The sequence below is a fragment of the Ambystoma mexicanum genome, chromosome 1p (assembly GCF_040938575.1).
Source record: "Ambystoma mexicanum isolate Mex_15411 chromosome 1p, UKY_AmexF1_1, whole genome shotgun sequence".
In the NCBI taxonomy this organism is placed as follows: domain Eukaryota; kingdom Metazoa; phylum Chordata; class Amphibia; order Caudata; family Ambystomatidae; genus Ambystoma; species Ambystoma mexicanum.
In genome coordinates, this window is record NC_090921.1 from 472,712,046 (window position 1) to 472,735,099 (window position 23,054).

General features: G+C 45.5%; 1 protein-coding gene across 1 annotated transcript in view; it reads right to left on the reverse strand.

The window, feature by feature from the left end:
• Window positions 1-23,054, reverse strand: part of RAB8A (RAB8A, member RAS oncogene family) — a 262,885-nt gene that overhangs the window by 168,128 nt on the left and 71,703 nt on the right. Inside the window, exon 3 of the mRNA XM_069649328.1 lies at window positions 15,808-15,868. Within this exon, the coding sequence (XP_069505429.1) occupies window positions 15,808-15,868 (61 nt within the window). The remainder of the gene's footprint in view (window positions 1-15,807; window positions 15,869-23,054) is intronic.

Below are 23,054 nucleotides of genomic sequence, written 5' to 3' on the forward strand. Positions count from 1 at the left end.
AGAGAGCTTGGGACCCCAGGGCTGACCTTTGTCACAGGAGGTGCTTCTGGTGGAACAGTGTTCTTGGTTGCGTCCTTGGGGCTCTCCCGAGGGCGCTTTTTGCTGAGAGCAGAAGACAGGCGAGGATTCTTCTGCTTAGTCACCAGGGGTCTGAGGAGTCGGTTTACCGTGAGCAGAAGGCTCCTTCTAGTATTTTTCTGAGGCTAAGAGATTTATTCTTATTCAACGGCTGTTTAGGCTTCTCCGCATCAGCCGAACAGTGTTGGGCACCTTTCGCCAGAGCGTTTGCAATGTGGTAAATGCGTAGGTGGAACCACAGCAGGTACAGTTGGTGTGGAGTCAGTGGGCCAAGAGGCGTCAACTAACGGTCTCGTGGTCCTCTGTCGACGAAGTCGAGGGATGCTTGTGGGGAAATGGGTGCTTATGGGAAGGGGTGTGTGCGGGTACGCCGGTGTCGCCAGAGGCGTTCCACATAGTAGCGCACTGGGACTGCCTTTCGAGGCTGGGGACAGTCGCAGCGCTGTCTTCGAGGCAGCCTTGGCCTTCGTGGTCCGATTTGAAAATCCCAGCGGCAGTCTCTGACTCCGCCAACATGGTGTATGCCATACACCTTTTGGTCATGTGCTCCTTTAGCGTCTTGGGCCTAAAGATCTTGCAAGCAGCACAACAGGATTCGAGATGGTCATGTGAAATGCAGTGGTTACAAACTGTCTACCCACAGAAATTTCCTGTTGCACTTAGAGCAAAACTTAAAGGGAGTACACTCCATAATGGAATACGGACAAATTCAGCAAGATGAAGGTAATGGGGGTATACATACTCTGAATATGAAGGATCGGTCCCCCCCGCTCTCCCTACTGGTAAGCGGAAGCCAGTTGTTGGGAGCAGATGTCTGGTTCGGGAGCCGGAATCAGCCGCCGAGAAGCTAGACTATCAGCCGTCGAATTCATACGAACGGAAAAGAAAGAAATTCTGAAGAATTTGAATTAACGCACAGCCATGGACTCTCTAAATAACGAAGGGATCTAGGTATTTAAAGTGAAAGGAGTATTGCTGGAGGACAGGAAAAACGAGAGTGGTAAGGGATTAGAGGAGAAAGGAGGATGGAGAGTATGGGTAGGGCTGGTAACTAGATGCAGGTTGGGTACACTTTAAAATACGCCATTTATAACTCCTTAGTTTGGAACTTCTGCACATATTTAGCTGCTGAATGAGAAATAAACACTGTTAGTCACTCCGCTGATGGTTCCTGGGTGGGGATAAAGGGGGATGCCCACGTGCAGTCACATTGGTTATGTTTGGATTACTTACCAATGTTAATTACTCTGTCCTGCTCTTTCAGCAATTTCTTTTGAGGTAACTATCCCTACAAATGATTTAGCTCACTTGGTCGGATTGAATAAGGTTCACTCCCGATATTGCTACAACCCTAATACTAACAGTTCAGACATCGAGCGTCTGTTTATTTGCAGCCTAGGATATTAACCCTTTAAGTGCCAAGGACGAGCTGGCTCGTTCTTTCTGGCACAAAACTAATCCAAACGCCGGGCTATGTAAGGGGGAGGTCCCCCCTCACAGCCCAGGGGTTGGATTTCCTTCAGTTTCATGTCGGCGTGCATTACGCACGCCGACATGAAACAAAGTAGTTTTCACAGCGGCAGCCGAAATGGCTGCCGCGGTGAAAAAAAAAAAAAAGGCCAATTTCCGCCTTCATCTCCCTCGATCTGCTGCACTATTGTGCCGTTCAGATCAAGGGAGGTGTCGTTGTCAAGGGGGAGACACTCTGACACCTTTTTGAAGCATGGCTTGGCACGGATCGCCTGATCCGCGCCCTGCAATGCCCACTAGACACCAGGGATCTGTTTTTGAAGTGGGGGGAGGGGGCTGCTTACTATGCAAGCGGCCGTCTCCCTCTCCCAGCCCCCAAAGCATTGGGGCAATACCCTGGGGGCAGATGGGTGATATCATCTGCACCCAGGGAAGGGGGGGCGGTGCAACCAAAACAAATTTAAAAAGCTGAGTTTTGGGTGGGGCCACCTGGGCGCAAAGGGAAAAAGTCTAACCCACTGGTAACCCTAAGCCTTCGGCAGAGCAGATTTTGCTCATGTGGACAACCTACAGTCTGAAATTGTGGGCAATACATCCTGGGGCGATTTGTGCAAGTCAGACCTCTGGATTCCCACGGGTGTCTTTCGGAAATGCATGGGGTTCCCAGTTTTATTTGGTGGCTTCGACGCCCTAGGTCCAAATCTGTAGGTGGTCCACATGAGCAAAATTCCTGAAAATCTGCTCTGCCGAAAGAGTTGAGTTTACCGTGTTTTAGGCTTTTCCCTTTGCGCCCAAGTAGGTGAACCTACACGTGTCAATTACTGTTTTGTCTGGACACCTGTGGGAACGCGGGAAGGTACGACATTTGTGTGTGCGTGGTTTCCATAATGTTTAGACCCATTTGGTGCTGCCCGTTGTCAGACACTCCTTTCATTTCCCAAATGTGGCCTACATTTAGTTGCTGCTTTAGGCATTATACACTTTTGTAACCTGCAAAAGTCACCTACCCTTCTTAAGGTCTGGATGTGCTCTTTCAAAAAGTTTATGCTTGCCCTTCCTCACCACATTGGTTTTCCTTATTTACACATGCAAAGTAAGTCAGTTTAGGCCGTAAGCATAAAATCCCTGTGTACCATGGCACCGTTTTTGGCTTGTGGTATTGCTCGTTTGGTGAAACTTTACAAAAGTTCCTAAACTGGAAGAGTCGGTGGAAATGTAGCAGAGCATTGTTTTTCTCAAAATTCACAGAAGCCATTGCCTTACCAGGCCACCCATGTCCATCACATACTTTTCTGTAATTTTCCCGATTTTTCCCTACATAGTTGTTGCCTGAGCTGCGCAAATCCTAAACTTGGAATTTTGTCTAATGTTCATAAATGTATGGCTTTCCGCCCCCCCATTCAGCTTTCCTACCCTTTTCTTCCATTCTGTCCACACATGTCCTATTGGGAAGAAAAGGCCAAAAATCGCCTCACAAAACGGTTGGTAACCGTATCAAAATATGTTTTTTTGGTTCCCACTAAACCTGTTCTTGAAAGCCTGGTAAATGGTCAATTCAGCACAGCAAACCAATTGTTCCTAGCAGTTACAAGAAAAAATCCACAGGCTTCTTTGTACATCATTTTATTGGCATTTTCTGAAAAAAACCCAACATTTTCTCCCACCCCTGTACAGCAAACTAAGATTCCTTGGTGGCGTTACGACCGCCTACATGTGGGGAACAAAAAGGGGCCAAATGTGGCTGAGATATCTCATGTAAGAAAAAAGTTATAAAGGGTTTGAATGGCGACATACCGAAATCACCAAAAAAGGCCTTGGCAATGGGGGGGTGGGGAGGAGAGGTAGGGTGGGACCCATGGCAGTTAAGGGGTTAATAACTAATTTAGTGGTTTCATTTTTCTGCGATGCAAATAAAGACGCCCCACACATTTCGTAGGGCAGGCCCTGGCTCTGAAAGCAAAGAAAGAGCTATTGTCGAGGATATAAACACACTTCAATTAGTAGACATGCAAAGGGTAGTCCGACTGGTGGTGTTTTCGGCGCCTTTGTGAGTTAATAACTAAATCGAGTCAGAGGTAACAAGTGCAAGCGTGATGGTGTGTGCGAAAGAAGGGGCGGGCAGTACCGACAATAAACCTTGGAGCAGGAATAGTGATGTATAGTTCTACAAGAAGGGTTAGAGAGTTCTGGGGTAGAGGTTACACATAGCTGCACGTGAAATTAAAATGTATGAAAGCTTTTTCATCAATGCAGCAAATCGAGCGTAAATGGGAAAATTACTACATACAATAAACAAAAAGGGTATGAGTATTCATTACCTCAGGGTTTGGTGGGCGATACAAATAATAAACCAATACAAAAAAATGAAAAAGTGTAGTTCTTTGCAGCCACCACCTGGGGTCAGTATATGCTTCGATAACAAATAAAGAGCGATTTTCGGTGAGGACAAAAAGTAGAAGGCATGATGTCTGTTGTCAAATCTGTTGTCAGAACTAAACCCAACACTTTGAACTTGTCAGTCTGGGTGAATTTCTCTTCAGACGCTACCTGGATCAATATTTATTCAAGACTACAAGCACCAAACAATTGCCGAGTGCAAACACCGTTAAATAGCACAGTGCCTTCTGTGAATTATAAATAAGAGGGACTAAGATAATGGCACTAAGTGTACGGGAGCAAGGGAGGGATGGGTTAGTGGGGTTTGAGGTACTATTGCAGTGACAATAAATGTTAAAGTGGGACTAGTAATCACAAATATGTAAAGTGAACGAGGACTAGAGCGCGAAAGGGTAGTGTCTCATGGTCCGTACATATGTTGGTAAACTGGCAGGGTGGCCTCAGCATGCTTCCACGGCTGCATAATGTTAGTTTCACCACTCCTGCCTCATATCCAGCGATGCCTTCCAGGCACGACATGATTGCTCCCAGAGTACGCCATGCACCTACTAGAGCCCTGGGATCATTTTATAATCCCTCCCTCCTCACCATCTGTCGCTCTTGGCAGCACCGCACTGTATCAGCTCCAGACTCACGACCCATGATGCCTCGGTCACAATGTGTTGTGGAAGCAGTGTTCTTGGCCATGGCCACTTCATTTAGCCGTTCTCCGTTTGTGATGCAACCTGCGCCAACGTCTTCCAATACCTCGTATGTCTTAATCCTGCAAACTCTTGATATTGGTATTGATATTACAGGTGTTCCTAAAAGGTATTTGTACCGCGCACCGTCACCAACGGAGTTGGTCCCCAGGCGCTCAAAATGTGTATTGGTAGTTTTGCTTCTCTGCCACAAATTGCTCTGGTCCGCTATGGCTAGCCCGGATTATTTTTTTATTTCATTTCACTTTGGAAAAATAGGTGAGACCAGATCGGTAACTAGATAGATGTCTATAGGAAGTCCATCCTACGCCACCAAGCTTCCCCATTAGACGACATACAGAATGTTGAAAAACAAAGTGTTTACTACCAACAAAGATTAAGATTATTGAATTTGGCAATGGGAACGCTCACCGTCACCTATAGCTCTAATACAAGCTACTAAGTAGTTCACACCGTCCCCTTTAGGAGTGGAGATCTGTGGCAGTTATGGTCAATCATGAGGTTTGTAGCTTCAGCGTATACATCATCCCAATGGGGGGGGGGGGGGGGGGGTGAAGTCGGTTTCCGTATGCTTCTCCCGTTTCTGTAGCTATTTGGGCTTTCTGCCCAGTCTGCCCATACCCTGAAACAGAGGCCTGCAAGGGTACGGTGTGTGGTTCTGTCCTGCGCGTATACACACCCTACGCTTCCGTTTCACGGCCTGCGTGTGCAGAGACATGCACTGTGGCCATACTGCCCTTCAGCCATGCCCAAGCACCCCCGTATCACAGAGCAGTGCCCAATTTCCCCCGATAGACTGCCATGCACCACAAGTGGCCTCAAGCAGTTATCTTGCTCCCCTCCGAAGTCGGGGCATAAGGTTACTATGAAACCCATTATCTGCACAGCTGGTCCCACATGCGAATCTGCTTGCTCGAGTTAGAGTGCGTCGAGTGCTGCCAGTTTGCCCTCAGTGCTTCCATTGCTAACTGTGTGAAGTCTTTCCTTGTGGCTTGTTGCCAGGAGGCGTGGCCATGTTAAAAAAAAAAACCTTCCACAGAGCGGACTGAGTCGAGTATTGGCAGTGTGCCCTCTGTGTTTCGATTGGTAACTGAGAAGTATCTCCTTCTGGCTTGTTGCCTGGAGGCGAGGCGTGTTTCAAACCCCTCTTCTGCGGAGCGGCACGAAGTGTGCAGAGTGTTGCCAGTGTTCCCGGTATGAGGTGGTCAGTGAAGGTCAATCCCCCTGCGGTCACTACAGCCCAGTGGTGCACCAGACAACTAAAACCCCAGATGAGCGAGATTGGGTCCAAAAGAGGAAAACCTATTCCGCAAACCAAAGCTATTAAACTGCTAAGAATGGGCAATGATGATGTTTTACCACCTCTAAAAGATGCTAAAACCTGGACGAACAATTCAAGGGGGGGTAGGGGGGGAATGGAATGCTAGCTCTGAAAGGCAAAAAAGCCCAGTTAAAACGAGAATCAATCCTTATGATTGAAGAATTTCCTACAGATCACACGGAATCCATAATCTTTCTGAACGAACGATTGGAATCTGGTGGCACTATAATGGCTTCCCCCATGGAGGGGGATTGAATTGGATTTAACGGATGCCGAAATTGAGGAAATAGTCTCTTGGCCCAATCATCTGGCAGTAGAAATTGGGGGTGGCGGCGTGATGACCGACCTGCTAAACCAAAAACAAATGACGGAGTGGATCTGGTTGCTATCAAAGCGACAGATGTTGGCATCATCATTGAAATTGGGGCGGGCACCTACCCGTTCTGTTCATGACGGGGCTCTCGAGAGTACGATTCGGTTTTCGCTAAGCGAACAATGGAAGCAACACCTGTGCCGATTTCGCATGCTAAATGGAGGTCCAAAATAGATTTGCTTCTAAAGGAGTGGTGGCACACCCTGCCTGTATGGATACACACAATGTTTATACATCAATGGTCTCTCCTCTTGCTGTGTGGTTGTTGAAAGACATAGCGTCCACCCAGGGCAAATTCGAACTTCAAGCTAGATCAACAAAAGGAGAAACCAATTCCTCTCTTTAACTAGGGAGCTTTTGCCCACAGATGGATGTGTTTGCGCTTTTTTCAACATATAGCATTCAGATCTCCACAGATTACTATATGAAATACTTGGTGTTCAACTATCACATTTTTCATCAGCCTTCGATAGCTTATGTTGGAAATCGCTTGGGGGTTCCAATAGGTGTTCATGATTATCACAGGTGTTGCGTCGCCTTTTCCCCGATGTTCCGAGGATACAAGAAATTCCTGCAAGGAGAGATTAGCGACCAACGTTTTTCTCAAGTTCAGGCCACTGCCCGAACAAATTGCCAGTAGTAGGTCTGAAGAAGGTCGTCCTTTGTCACCTTTTTTTGCTGATGTGAACACTAAGGCATATCCATCTAGGGCTGGTTTTTCAACCAGCCAAGTTTCTTGTAGGCAGATAACGTCGAAAGATCATAGGTTTACGTCACCTGCGACGGTCAAATGTTGGAAGCCTCGCGTGTTCCATGAGCAGAGTCTCAGCGCTGTAGGAATTGGTGGTCGTACGTACTGCCCAGTTGGCTGGGCTCTGGAGGATTTCGCATTGCTATTATCTTAAATGGCCCGTGAACGTTTTTGGGATCCAGGCCCAAAGTTGTTGCAAAGGGGCAGATTTGTCCTTTTCCTGGATTTTTGAAGCAGTCAGTGGAAGGTCCCGAGTGATTGTCCTCTTAATTTTTAGCATCGGGCCAGGAGGGAGAATTTCAGTTTCGGATCGGTCCTTGGGGCCGAGATGACCATTTTAGTTAAAGGCGGTGGAGACTTTACATGTGTCAACGTAGGACCAGATTTCAAGGCCCACTCCCTTTTGCTTGTTGTGGCTTTCAAGTGATTACTTGGGTAATGTCAGGAGGGTTGACTGACGGTCCGACCATTAGATTTTCTTGCTTTGAGTGACACCCTTGTCTTATTGGTGTAGCTAGATTTAGCTTTGTGGTCACTTGGAAGTTGCCCACCATCGTTAGGTTGGGATAAGGCAGCTTTAAGTTGTGTTTTGTCCGTTACAACTGTAAGGTCAAATCCCAATCTTTAGAAGTTTCTGATAACCGCCTTACTTGTGGAAAACATAAGACTTGTGTGCAAAAAAGATGTTGCTTTGTCGCCCTTATGTCCCGGCTCTATTATTTTCAGATCTTCAGTTCTTAGAAGCTGCAGGTTTGGGATACAGTGGAATAGGTTTATCACTGTTCCTGTTTAGGACAATATATTCTCTGTTATTCCATAGTTGTTCCAATTTAAAGGTCCAGGTACTTTCAGCTCCTTTATGTTCAGGTTTTGTTTTTACATCCGTTTTCTTCACACAGCTTCAGGGGTAAAGAATGTGGAGGGATGTGACCTCCTAAATCGTCATATCGTGAACTCCAGTTTGGATCCCTCTTTTGAATGTTCTCTCCTATGCCCTCCTTTAGGTGAACATTTCTGATTGGGCATGTTTCTAGCCATAGTGTGGTAGTGTCTTGGCTTAGCTCTCTTCCTTTCTAGGCTGGGAGCAGATGCCTTTTTGCACCCCCGCAGTTTTTTTTTTGTATTAAGTTTTTTGCAGCGGTCCTCCAAAGTATGGAAGTTTTTAGAGTCGTCCAGTGTGCCCGCACGAGCAGTACTTGTGGGCCCCTTTGTTGATATAGCTAGATAAAGGGAGAACACTTCCAATTTTTCACACGTGCTTCCATGGATGAGTCTTCCTGCTCGTTATGTAAGTGCTGGAATGTATCAATCATCTTGTCAGTGTTTGTGAGTTGTCCAGCACTGACTTTTTCTCACTGGTTTTATCTTTTCGGTAAGTTTTCCTCGGAGCTGGTATTGGTTTACAAGATTTCTCTGGCCATGCTGTTTCGAGGCCTGTAGCCTCCGCAGGATGGAATTGGAGGATGAGTTGTCATCTATTTGTCGGTTTTTCTTTCAATTGCGATTTTGGATTTTCAAAAATGGGAAAATCTCTATTGGTGTCATCATTTGATAGATTTTCTGCGGCGATCGTACACCCAGGCTCCACAGAGTAGCATCAAATCATCTTCGATGACGCAGTTGTTCGATGCAGAATGATCTCTTTTCTAGTCTAGGGCTATTCCCTTTTAGCTTCTTACAAGGTACCTGCTCTCTGTTTTGTCCCAGGGTGCCTGGAGTGATCTTATTTTGCTCTAGATCGGTTTGAGTTTTATTATCCCTTTGATGAAGGTCGTGCGAGACCGTTAGGGTTGGAGTGCCCAAGTCATAAGAACTGGCCAATTCGCAGGTACTAAATGGAATACTCCTCGTTTATTTTGGTGTTCGTGTGAGAAGCGTCTGAGTCATTGCTCCATGGCGGTTATGTAGCCTTCTAGAAATTAATATGTGCATCAATGCAGACATCGTACTAGTGTATCGTTGAGCGACTCGTACAATTTGCTGAAGGGAGCTAAGGCTATCGTAATTGCTGACATTACCGAAAAGAGGTCTTTTTTTTACGGTGTATCTTTTATTACAGACCGGGGCGCTTCACTTAATCTTCTGTTTCTTGGGAGCGAAATGGATAATGATGATAGCGAGTCTCTCCGTGCAGAGAGGCTTGGTATAGGTGTTGGTTTGCCCATTGGTTGTAATTCGGAAGTTGTAATTTGAGTGTTTTTGCCCCCCCTTTGAGGGGGCAGCTGGGAGACTGTTGTCCAAAAGGCAAAACGCCTATGAAAGGTTTTGGGGAGAATTCTGAAGTGTTTCCTCGCAGGAAACTGTTCGAATCTTCTACCGGCCGGCCTTTCGTAAGCAGAAAGCTTTCATCCTTATCTAGCGTTGGCCGTTCTTCAGCAAACAAAGGTGCATAGAGTGGTTTGTCTTGTTGCTCCAAACTTTTAGGGGTCGAATTACTTGGCGTTAGAGCAGCATCTCTCCCATTTTGGGGTACTTCCGCTGCTGTGCAGTGTGAACTCAGCGAAGGTGATTCGGAGTGGCCTCTGGGGACATCCCCAGGCTCTTGCCTACTGAGGGCGTCTGTGGCTGCATTTGTCTGTTTTCCGAAATTTAGTGAGTCTGAGGCTCCTGTGCCGCTTCTAAAAATTTCCGCATCTGAGAGCTCCGCTATTTTGTCAAACTTTCTTTCCGACTGCTTGTTGAAGAAGTCTTTTAAAGAGCTGGCAGACAGGGGTTCTCGATTGCCAGCTTTTTCAGTGGTGTTCTTTCTTGGTTAATTGGTTGGTGATTTTGAATACTGAGGCAATTAGGTCTGCTTTTCTTTTTGAACCTTTTCTTTTGTAGGTAGGCAGAGTCAGTTTGTTTCCGTATTCGTTTTTTCTGGGATAATTTCACCAGGAGTCTTTTGTTGGTGTCTCCTTTGCCGATTTTATAAGGAGTATCCTCTAATGAGCTGCCAGACACTACAGATTAATCTGGAGTATCGTTGTTGATGCTGGTTAAAGCCAAAGCGAACTCGTTGCCAAGGCTCAGGTTTCCTTGCGTGTGATTTCCCATAGATCCAACGTGTACTTTTACTGGAATTCAAAGTAAACCTTGTCACTTTGGGTGCCTTCTTCGAGCTGCCTCGGCATCAGGCGACTCCTTCGCCCGCTCAACAATGGGCTCCAGATCAGCCGCTGAGCAATCTGAAAGGGTGACACCCGACTCCCCGAAAGGCAAAGAGTCCGCCAGCCAACGCCAAGTCTCCCTCACCATGAAGACTGCACTCCACGGACCCTGCAGAACCTGCCCACTGGTCGCTCACCGGCAAATTGCCCCTAAACCCTGCCCTCGTAACCCTGCACCTCCCCAGGTCCACCGGCGGAGGCCGACACTGCCTCCCCTCCAAGAGGCAGAGCCAGCACATCAATGCCAAGTGAGAACTTGGGGCACGGGGAACCAGGAGGATCGAAAGCGGGGTCAGGAGGCAGGTGAAAGGGGCAACGTTGGAAAAGCAAATGGGTGAGACGCAACCCGCCAATACGTTGGAGCGGCCCCCTATGTTGTGCAGCACGTTGATTAGATTCAACATAGGAATCTCACGACACTCGTCCTGGCAGGACGAAAAATTCTTCAGAACTTTATAGCAAAGGGTGTGGGTGGGCGTTTCCCACAAAAAGTCTTGCTTCCGTTTTATCCAGCAAGGTACCGGAAAATTGTTGTGCAGAAGGGAAACCCCCAACTGTCTCAACGGCCAAAGGGACGTCTTTGTGGCTCCCTGCTCAATTTTTTCCATTTACACAAATTTTTCAATCGCACCCGGAGGCGGAACTCCGGGTTGGGGCAGAGAGCGTCAGGGTCCATGGTGTCCATAGACTGCCAAGACTGCTACTCTGCTGCTGCTGTTTCTTTTTTTTTACCAGTGCTCCTCCCCCAGCAATAGTAGAAACTGCAGACAGACCAGGAACAGAGCTTCAGGAAGAGAGTAGCTGGCAAGACTGCTACTCCAAGCAATTTCTAAGCTTGAGGCCAGCTGAAACCCGCAGATCAGGCAAGTGTGCAGACCGTGTCTGAGATCCAGAGACCTGTGTTCTAGATCCTGTCTGGGAAGGATGAGCAGCTTGGATGAAAGAGTTAAGGGGGGTGGGCGGGAAGGGGGAAGAGGCAGACTAGTATGACCTAGATCACAAAGGAGCAAAGCAAAACCGTGCCGACCACCTTAGATCAGGTATGGGACGGGGCTCAGTGAAGAGGTTCTGTTGAGACAATTCAATTATTGGGAATTCCAAGGGCCCTTTTAGGGTCCCATTGGCTTTTGGTTTGCAACACTGGCCTATTTCGGTTATCAGATGGTCTTCTACTCAGCCCCCTGCCAGCACAACCCCATTTTCTTTTACGCATTCAAAATATTCATGTCCCTGTGTCCCCCTTTAGGCTCCCATACCCACAACGTGATCCTTAAGCACACTGTCCTAGAACAATTAGATCCACCTACACTGATGGTAGCAGGTAGGTTGGTGGCAACTGTTTTTTCTCCATCAAGGGTGCAAGCGGATCAACTTCATTGGTAGCCCGATGTTACTTTATGGCAGCCATTGGGGTACAAATAGTCTTTTTAGTCCTATTCTCTGACATTTTGTTTAAGGGGCCTCCTTTATTCAGGGAAACCATGAGGTAGGCCTAAAATGGCAATTGTGCCAATGTGGGCTCTTGCAAGACCAGTGACGCACCCTCCATACTGAGTTGGTCTGGTTTAGACCAGACAGTCCCAGGGCTGGCCATAACACATTCTGTGGATGTGGTCTGGGCTGAGTGGCAGATTTAGAGCCAGCCAGATGGGCTGGCCTCCTAGCCCTTGGTCCGTTGCCGCATTGCGATTGTGGGCTGCCTTATGCCAGCCATGCACCCAATCTCAGATTCTACTGCACTTTTCGGACAAGTAGGTTTGCTTGCCTGCTGGTGGATTTCCTGCCATTTTTGCATTTAAAAAAAAGGACCATATTTGGCCATGCTCTGTCCAGGGCTGATCTTGGGTTAGGTTTTTGGCTACTGGTGGTCCTCCATCCACCTTGCTGGTTTGGCCTTCTTTGGTGAGACAGTATCTAAGCATTTATACCGCCAAGGATACCAGTCTTGGTGCAGGTCATGCACCCGCCTGACCCCCACCTCTTCTCTTCAATGGGGGTGGTCCAGAAATGCCTGTAGTAGTCTTAGTTGAGCTCATCTTGGCAAATAGTTGATAGGAGAAATTGTATGTATTCAATTGTATGTATTCCAACACACTTTAATTTCCAGTCATCCTCAAGCTGCCTCTACTAATGCATTTCTAGATCACATACACCTACCTCCCGTTGATTACAACCAACTTTTACAGTTGTCATGTATGTGACCATAAGACCACACTGTCACAATTGTCACAGTACTAGTACCAGTTATGTACAGTGCACATCGCCCGGATTATGTGGATAGGCACCTAAATCAAGTTACCTCCACCACCACACACAGACAGAGGCTGGATTACCTAGTCCTGTATCCTCGGGGTGGGGGGAGGGGTGTCGAGGCTTCAAGGTAACCAAATAAGATCCGTGTCCACAGTACAGGGGTCAATACAAGCATGATAGCATGATGTTGCTTGGCGTAATAAAACTGCAGCCACAAGCTTGAAGTAGCTGTTGAGAACATCTCTGTACGGTCTGTGGGATAAAGAGGTGTGCAGAGATGGCATAATGATACTACACTGAAGTCATATCAGTAATAGCTGTGCTCGACACACAACCTTTGACAAAGTAATCCTAGTTTGCTTTTTGAGCACAAACCAAGAGTGCCATTCTCATAATCTGGGATGAAACCTCCTAAGAAACCAACACTTTGTTGATACTGCAGACAAGGGGTTTGCATCCTTTAGCTATCCACATGTTTTGGACTACAGCTCCCTTGAGACCCAGTCAGCATAGTCCATGGTGAACGATCCTTCAGCTTCACTTCCCTTGCGCGGATCCGTTATGGGGAATTTGCTCATTTGTTATGGGGAAAATTATCTATACTGGGAAACTGTTCCCCTTTTGCAAATATGACTAACATTGCACAAAGCATCTTACCGTGCAACGCAATGGTGTTGTGTTTATATCACCCTAGTTTATTACATTTTTATGGTCACTTTATTTGTGCCTATAGACAAGCTGGTGGAAGCAGATCCATTTTCTTTGACAATGTTTGCATTATTTATTTTTAGTGTGCTCATTTGCGTTTACTGCCCAACCATGGCTGGTGCCCTAGAACGGCTGTGCCACGAGATATCCGCTTCTTTTTTGGCCAGATTGTAGTTTGCATTGCCAGGTCAGGAAATCCCATATAAGGTCATGCACTTGACCTAGGAAGCTGCTGCTTTCGCAGGCTAGTGGTTCCTCCCCCCCCCTCCCGACGAAGGGGGTGCGACTGTAGTCCCATTCCACATCCATGGTGCCAGAAAGCCTAGATGTGGGGCATGCGTGAAAACAGTTAGGCCTGAAGGGACAACTACTGGCTGTTTCAATGGTGCGGATCTTTACCATTAGTGGACTTGCTTGCAGCCTACATTTTGGATAAGAGGAGAACTCCTCCAGCCAATTCTTCAGATAAGTGTTGGAGCCAAGAATCCCTCTTAACAGCTGGCATCCCTTCCTGCATTTGACCTGGTAAAGCTCTGTTGTACTACCTGATTGCAGACCCTGAGCGGTGATTCAGCGCACGACTAGTGAGACCAACTAGTCGCGACGTTTGATGATCCAGACATTGATGATCCAGACATCCTGAACCTTCAGAAGTGTCCGGGTCCAACAAGTCAACTGACCACCTCTCTCGTGACTACCTCACCACAACAGTCGCTATTCCACGGCTGCACCCTGGTGGTCGCCAGCTTGCGATACAAGTCGCTTTCCCCGATTTCAGCATCTCAGCATCAAGGGATCCTGTCCAAGAGAAGCTTCTACAACCATGACTGGAAGGAGGCCTGTGTACAGTGATCATTGCTGGCACTCACCGCCAGTCTTTTGAAGTGCCCTGAAGAGGTTTGCATCAGTGAATCTTGCACATCGACAGGGTTTGCATCTTGCTACTGTACCTGACCGGAAGAAACCTTGCACCTGCAGCTCCTGGGTAGCTCTCACTGGTAGTCCCCCCCCCACCCGGCCACCATATATCATAGGGAACAAGTCCCTTTGTCTTATAACCTTCCATTCCAATGCCTATTAAACAGCGAACATGGGTAGTTTATGAAGGATAACACAATTACTTACCTTAGTAACATTTTTTTAAATATATTCTGAGAAAATTATCACCAACACAAGTACATTCTAACTTCCCTGCAAAGACCGACTCTGCTGAGAACCATTGTGGCTCCTGTGGTTTTTTTGGGCACAAGGCCTCATTCCCCTCAGAGACTGGACTGATGAAGTTACCGATACTGAATTGGTTCCATCACCTACAGCATTAGTTTACTTACCTTATGTGTTGAATAAGCCATTTGAAAGCATTTATGAACCTATGGTGATATATATATATATATATATATATGCGATAATATCACCTACTAGTTTCATTTTCAGTGTGTGTAGAAGGACTAGAATAGTATTTTTATACATACTGGTCTAAATTCCATTATTGTGTGGACTCATTGAGGGCCTGACCCCACTCCCACTCTGAGAAAAGCCTCGACTGCTCTCCGCATTTACCTTGGTTGGGTTTTGGCTAACCTCTCAGAGTTCTTACAACTAGGGTGGTCTCCTAAATAAAAAAAAATAAAAAAAACGGTCCACCAGGCCAGATTCCATTTTAACATCTGGTTAGCATCTCACCATCACTACCACACACTCAAGGTGTCCACCACTTCATCCCTTGACAAGGCCAAATGCTAGTAGCAGGGATTGACAAATGCTTGCCTGACTCTCACGAACATACTCAACATTAACCTTCAAACATTAAGTGGCACAGGATTCTGCAGCTAAAGTAAACATTAAAACTCTGCAGTGACTTCTATGGCTTGCCAGCAACATGGAGGGCACATTGAAAGCGCTCTACTTCAACCCCAAAAACATCTGCAGGAATGCAACAAAATACAACCTACTTGTACACTACCCATGTGAATCCAACCAAAAACCCACTGTAAATATTACCAGATGGCAAATCAAAAAGCCCCTCTGTAAAACAAGCCTTGCTGTGTGGTATGCTCCTTCGGAAACCATGACCACTTGCAAAAACACAAACTGTCCTTTTCTTTTGCAAGCACTACAGGTCAAACAAGCCTTTAAGAACTTTAGACCACAAAGGGGTGCCAGTCAAATGTTTTCTACAACATCCCAAGTGAAATGTGCACTCGAGGCATACACCTTTCGAACATCTGATTAACAAAGATGAAGGCTGGGTGACCAGGTTTCCCCTACTTATGCTTAAACTAACAGTGATCTCAACACCTGTAGACTTCAATGCATAGATGAGGCACGGATCTGTACTTCTGCAGCCCACACTCTTCATTGCAGTGATCACATTCATACAGCTGAGAAAAGACTGTCCTTTTTTAAAGAATTAAAGGTCAGTGTGATTGAAAGGAGGATTCATGGTATGCTACACAGATTTACATTTCAGAATTCAACTACAGAAGAGTTCTTGTGCCGCACACATCGTGGTTGTCGAACACATGCTAAAGAGACTAAGCGGCTCTACTCATTTGTAAATGTGATGCTTATAACAGATGGTGAAATATCAAATATTTTGTACCTACCATTGCACCCCTGTAGTATGCTGTGGTGATGGTTCGAAATCGTTCTTGTCCTGCAGTGTCCCTAAAATAAGATTTTTTTTAAAAAGTTAAATTTAGTAATCCGCAGGAGTGCATTACATTGCACCAATGTACAAAGTGGCCATACAAATTAAATAAGCCAAAAAACAAAAATCACACTGCCTTCCATAGGTGGTGTACACTTTTTGTATTAGTAAATACAAGACACTGTCACTGAGACGTGACTTTTACCCTTATAGGTGGGTGATGCCCAGTTGAAACCCTTTTGATGGAATTGAGACAAAGCCATAGCATTTCAGATCAACACACTTCGACAAGGCCAAATACAAACCGCACCTTACATGATTTTGTAAAAAGATGGGGAGCATGTCAGTCAAGCAGGCTATAAAGAAGCCTTCACCAGGAAGTGGTTTTTAATTGGGGTGACGGGGATGTGGGACGTTACACCCCCCAAAATAAGGGAAACCTGGATCCTACTATTGCCCCATTTTGTAAACAATTGCAGAACCGAATGATGTGCTTATTACTCCAACTTGGCCAAAAGATGTGTGTGGGGTCCTGGGAGAGGGTGGGGGTTGCGGAGGGAATGGTGGGGGGAGGTTTCGTAGGGTGGGATGAAGGATCTCAGTACAGATTTGCTCCCTAGCCTGTTCCTTTCTTTTAGATCAGTGAAAGTGACAGTTTCCAACCAAAAAAGTATCTTCCCACTGCAACTAGACCGATAAATATGTACATAATTATACAATAAAAAGACAAACCGATTTTTCAATGGGGCATTTACATACGCCCGGCAAAGCAAATGGTTGGCATTTACATACAACCAGTGCTCCAGATAAGATTTTGAAGTGGGAGCATTTTTCCCCATTTTTTTTTTTTAAAGTTGGGAGTAAAATGATTTTTAGGGAGTAAAAAGCAAGCCCAATTTCCATTGGGAGCAATTTATAACCAAGTAAAAATATGTTTTAACTGGGAAATGGAAATGTTTGAAATCATTTCTTTGCACCTCGTAATTCAAGTACATTAAAAGATACAAGTTTACTTCTTCCAATCAAGGCAGTATTAATAGCAATTTCGTTGTGTGGTACTGCGTGCACTGCTGGTCCAAACATTAATGGCGCTGTGCGAGCGGAAGCAGGGACACAAAGTCATGTGTGTCCATTTCCCATTTTTTGAGTATTTGCCCATTTTTAGGAAGTAAAAGTGGCCAATACACCCATTATCTGTCGAGCTGCATACAACACACCCATCCTCCCCATGCATCTCCACTCACCCCCCACCCCGTTGCATGCAGTAACCGATTATGTAATATTGAGACAGGTTGGCCCTCAGGATGTAGAACTTTTTAAATTAAAATGTTATCTAATAAATATCGAGTCTTACGCAGGTGGTTTAAATCTGGTTTTATGACAGCCAACAAGTGCGATCTAGCCTTTGTCTCAGATTCTAGAAAAAAATTCAGATTGTGTTCATGCATACTATAGTCTTGGCCTGTTAGCACCGTATAAGGGAGACGGTTCTATTCTAAGGTTCAGGAAAAAAATGTGTTAATCCGATTGGCTGCGTGAATGTTTAGCTGCCGAGTGGATATAATGACTGGCTGTAGCTCTTCATTAAATCATAGTGGGCAAACACCTAGAATATAAATGTAGTGCCCATTATCACCAAGAGACGAGGCGAGTTACATATTGAAGAAGTGCGCAATTGTGACATGCACATGGTCCCCATATGAACATGTTCCCTGCCATACAATCAATCCACCGTGTATGCAAACATGGAACGTTCATAAGGTCAAACATTTTTCCACCACAGCTAAAAAAAATAATAAATTAGTGACCATCTTGCTCCTTGTATTACCATAGGACATCATCATCACATTTCTCACTATCTGAGGCTTTGTTGCACCACCAAACTCCTTTCCAATGAGGTTTGCTGCCTACTGTGTGCCTTTTGCCCCCGATTGTAGCACTTGGCACCTCGGTCATGACAGAATCCAAAAGGGGTAAAAGATAGGGCTTTGAGGCTGCAGGATCCATACATATATGGTCACAGGCTCCACAACAGACCTCAGGAACATAGGTGGCATTAAGTCGAAGACTCCAGTAGGAACGGGCAGGGCCCGAGCTAAGGGGGGGGGGGGGCAGACTGTAGCAAAGGTCTAACAGTCTTGCGTGTAATTTCAGCAAAGCACAGCAGGGCTGGTGGTGAACTGTTCAAAGGCAAGCGAGATATTAGAGCAGTTCCAATGGACAAAACATTCAAATTGTGAGGAGCCGATGAGGCAAGTACCTGTGTAAGGAGCACTCAAACTTTACGTTTTGAGATACCAAGCTAACAAAACACGGTAGAGTTAAGAAGTCAGTGGTACACACTACACTGCTACAGAAAACGTGGTCAGTAAGGAGCAGAATGGGTTCTGTTCCAGATAGCATCCCAGACAGAAATGCGGTATGGACACAGGACCTGCCACTAGGATCACTGCGATTCAAGACACCCTTAGATAGGAGGGGGCATTGGAGTAAATCCTATGGCAGAGACTGATGCCCTGCAGGAGGCCACTCTAGCTATGAGAGCAGGCAGAGGGAGTCATGCAGCATCTACTAGACACCCTACTTCCAGAACCCTTCTCTAATGCCACTCAAATGCCAGACCTACCTTACCACCATTCCTCAACTTCACCACACTTTGTGCAGAGGCCTCAGTTTCTGGCAGCTCATGTAAACAGTAAGGACTCGTCACTCAGTAAAGACGGTGCCAGTCGGAACTCGCAGTGACCGTCCCGAAACCGGGAGAAGGATAGCTCGAAATGAATCCTGGGACGATTGGGCTACAACAACGTCCCCACACCAGTATCCTAGACTCACCTTGAACCATACAGGAGCCACAGTGGAAAGAGACCAACCCCATGCACCCGCATGCATCCACACCAACTGTTATGAACATATGCACAAGCCAGGATTATCACTGCATGAAACCTCTACCATAGAAGACATCTTTTTAAACAAAGAAGGTGAACTATCTGAAACTCACGACACTCAAAAACACCAGAGTACAACGTACCCCCTTTTCTCTGTGCCCAAGTTCACCTCAAGACCTTGAGCAGCTATACAGAACCTGCAGACAGGTGCATGACACCCAAAGTATCAACGCCGTACAACACAATGAAGACCAATTGCATGCAATCACGTCGCAAAGGCTGTGCTAGTCTCGCCTCTGCCAAAATGATTTACCCGCTAGACTCAGTTAATCAGGTCAACTTCTGCTCCTCGACCTCTTGCCACAATTGTATAAAACATCCTAAAAAGTCAACTTGCAACTGCTCTGATTTAATTAGAACACACATGTCAACCTATCCGTCCAAATCAAGTGACTCCGTAACTTCAACAACATAATTGGGATTATGACTCCAACAGTGATTTGTTTGTTCTTCTGAGGGGCCCACTCTGGAGCAGCCTCAGATAAATCAAAGGGCCTAGAAGGGCAAATACAGAACTAACTTAGACTACAGAGGATCTAGATTGTAGTCTTATGTCAGCCCAAACAATCTCTATAGACCCGTTCCTCAAACTATACAAGTCGATAAATGAGAACTATAGAGACCAGACGACCTTGTTTGCAATGACCCAAACTAAATGGATTCATTTTGAAGCCTTCATATTGAACCTCCAAAAGAAACTGGACCAAGAGTCAAATTCGCCAGGGTTACTTCCAAACTTGCTAGTGGACCACATGTCTGATATAGGAGCAAGCAAAAAAGATCAATTAGAAGCAGATAAAGAAATACTGAAATGGGGAAAAGATGCAGCAAAAAACTCATCTGAACCCCATGGTGGTAATCGAAGATGCTTACCGTCCAACAATTCCACCAACAATACCATCAAATCCGAATATCGATCTAAGAAATGTTGAAGGAATAACAAAAATCAGAAAAATCAACCAATCGAAACCACTCTTTCCAGTGACATACACATTCCAGCAGATCCACTGCACTTGGAAAATGTGCCTATCTAGAATACCACCCCTGAAGACCGGCAATTACCAGCAATCCTGACTGGAAATATGAGTTCACTGAGCAACGTATTGCCGTAGTGCCCTTTCAAACAACCCTGCTGCTGTTAAAGCTCTCGATCTACCACGAGCGCTAGACCATGTAAAAGGAAGTCTCATAGTAACAGACCCACACACTAGAGGACTCATCCAATGAGAACTACGAAATCTTCTATTCGACAAAAAAAAGAAATCAGGCCTCAAAGGCCTTAAAAAAAAAAAAAAAAAAAAACCAACGCCTTCAACAGCCATAACAATAAAAACTAAAAAAAAACGCAAAAACCTTTAGAAAAAAAATGTTCTGGTCCCTTCATAAGAAATGTAAAGACTCACCTACTCTATAGGAAACGGCAACCCTATTGTGCCCACAAACTCTGGCAGGAACTCAACACTGCAAAAACGAAACAGACCCCTTGGTGGTTGAAACAGCAGAGCAATCCCTCACGCAACCACAGACCATAGAAACCCAGGCTTCTAGTGATCTTGAAGTAATCTCGCCCTAAGATGATGCCGGAAAACTGGTCTGTATATTGGTTCCCCTGCTACCTCCAAAAACCAGGAAGCCCTTCGTAGTCTCACAAGATCAGACCAGAGCTCTAGTCTTACTTTCTCCAACGACTGACGACCTACCTGAGCTAGCCTTCCTCATATTAGAACAAAGGCGCCAGAATAGAGCCTCGACTGCTAACGAACCAACAATAAATTGTTCTGCTAGGTCAGCAGCGTTGCCTTCATGGACCACTCACCAACAAGGTCTTGATACCCAGACTGATGGCTGTTCGGTCCCAAGCCAATTGCTCACGACCCGCTACCTCAATGTGCTGAGGTTGTCAATTCCAGGCAGACACCAATATCATTAAGAAACAAGAAGTTGAGCCGAGGTCTTCGACCCATACCCGTTTGCCACCCTTGAGATCTAAATATGTAGATAAGTGCCCTTTGGACAAGTTACGTATATTGTTGGAAAGAATACAGTCTGGATAATGAATCATTCTAATGTGTTCAGACTGTTCCTACACATTCCCTGGAGTCTAAGGATATAACTGCGATTAATTTTCCATTACCAAATCGATAGAGTATGTTTTCAATTCAAGTCAAATATCATTCACTCACTAATCCTGGACTGTCAAACTATTCTGGCCCATGGGGTTTGATGATAAAGACTTTATTTCCGAACAGGCCAGTCTAGCCGAGACCATTCCAGCAGTAAATCTTAGACCTTTTGTCATCACTACACGCCAAGTAGAAACCCAAAAATTGCAGGCTAATTGTACAATCAGCTTACCAAAGCCCTTTCACCCTTTGGAGGAACATGAGAATCTAGCAGGAGGAAGTGTTAGGTTCAAGGTCATGATCAAAAGCCTACAAGACGCGAAACGTGAATTCAAATTCTTGGGCTCTAAATCACAAATCAACCACGATAGGTTAAGCTGGGGATGGCTCACGGGGTCATTGAACACAAAGAACCCCCAATAACAGTGACCCGACTAGCCTGAAGACCTTATGAAATGTAAGAAGCTGGAACACCCGAGGTTTCAAACATCTCTAGAACAAGTCCGTTAGCTCAATTTGACATCTTGCGTTTACACGAGACCTGGACCTCAATTCCGCCTGTGATTGAGGATTAAGCACCGTTTCTGAATCCTGTGACTAAAGGTCAAAAAGGCAGACCATCCTACGGCCTTATGATACTGATGAAAATTGGAAAAGGCCTAGACACTAATAGCCAAAAGAATCTGAACTCACATATTATGACTTCGAAAGGTTTAGTATCTGATGGTTGGGTTAGCTCCTATCGGGTTATTATGCATTTATAATGGAACCCTGTGGTGTGGATAAATCAGTGTTTCATCGAAACCCCAATGGCCGCTATTGATGAGACCATTACAGTGAACGAAGATCCTATGATCATATGAATTGCATTGGAGAATCTCTACAAAGTAAAAACTAAGAGTGGCATTAAGCCCAACATCGAACACGCCAAAGCAAAAAGCTTGGAAAATGGAAACGGACAAAAGAACCCTCCATCTATTAAATGGTCATGTTTGCGGCGATACCCTAGCTGCTCCGACATGGAAGTATGGTGACCAAGCATCAATCCTGGACTACTTCTGTGTCATTATTTGCTAGCACTGGATCTCTAGTTGTCTTCGAAATGCCTCATAATAACCATGATTTGGTGGAGGTCCTTTTTTCGTCTATCGAGCAAAAACACTACTGCTGTATGGAATCACAAAGTCATGCTTTGATCTTGCAGAAATAGGCTTCATCTTCTACCCCACATTACAAGCATGCGATAGAAGACCAGATTATAGACGTGAACTATCCTCCACGGTTCAGTGATTATGTCATCGCTGGTGGGAAAACACAATTCAAGCCAAAACACTTGTACGACCCTGTAGTCGCTTTCAGGAAACCAGAACTGTACCAAGAAATCAGATATTTACGTATGACACGTGGGAATGAAATAAGCAAATCCATAAAAAGGTGTCACCAATATAATAAACACTGGGTTCACCACCACAAAGCCAACATGCTTCAAAGAGACGCTGAACAAATGCTGAGGACTCTCACAAACCTTGCGGCTACGGCTAAATGAACTAAATGGGAAACAGTGCTACAAAGTAATCCCATCCATGAGGAGGCATCGGTGTGCTTTTCTAGCAAACTATATAGTGTTCCTGTTAGCGACGTGATTCTATAGAAAATCTCCCATGGGCGCTTTCATTCAACAAGGAAGAGATTGAAGGCCTTATTCGAAAATCAAGCAACTCCAGGGCACCAGGCCCAGAGGGACTTTCTAATACTATGCTCAAGAAAGCACATGAATGGGCAGTGTTTTGCTCAATCTTATTCAACATAATTCATTCCAGATTCATGGAAAACTGCCACCATCATTCTAATCTATAAAAAAGGCAGTAGATTAGATCCAAAGAGTTACCGCCTGATCGCCCTTCTTGACGTCCTTGGTAAACTATTCGCCACTTTGTTCCTTTCCCGGCTAAAAGACTGGGTCAAGAGCGGAGGTCAATTTGATCAGAGGCAAACAGGATTTGTAAGGGAGTTGGCTGCTCTTAAAATACGAGTGCTAAAAGGACAAAAACAAAGATCTACTTAGCTGCAGTGGACAGCACAAGCATTCACCAGCACCTTATTGTGGAACAAAATGAAGACTTGGGGCTGCC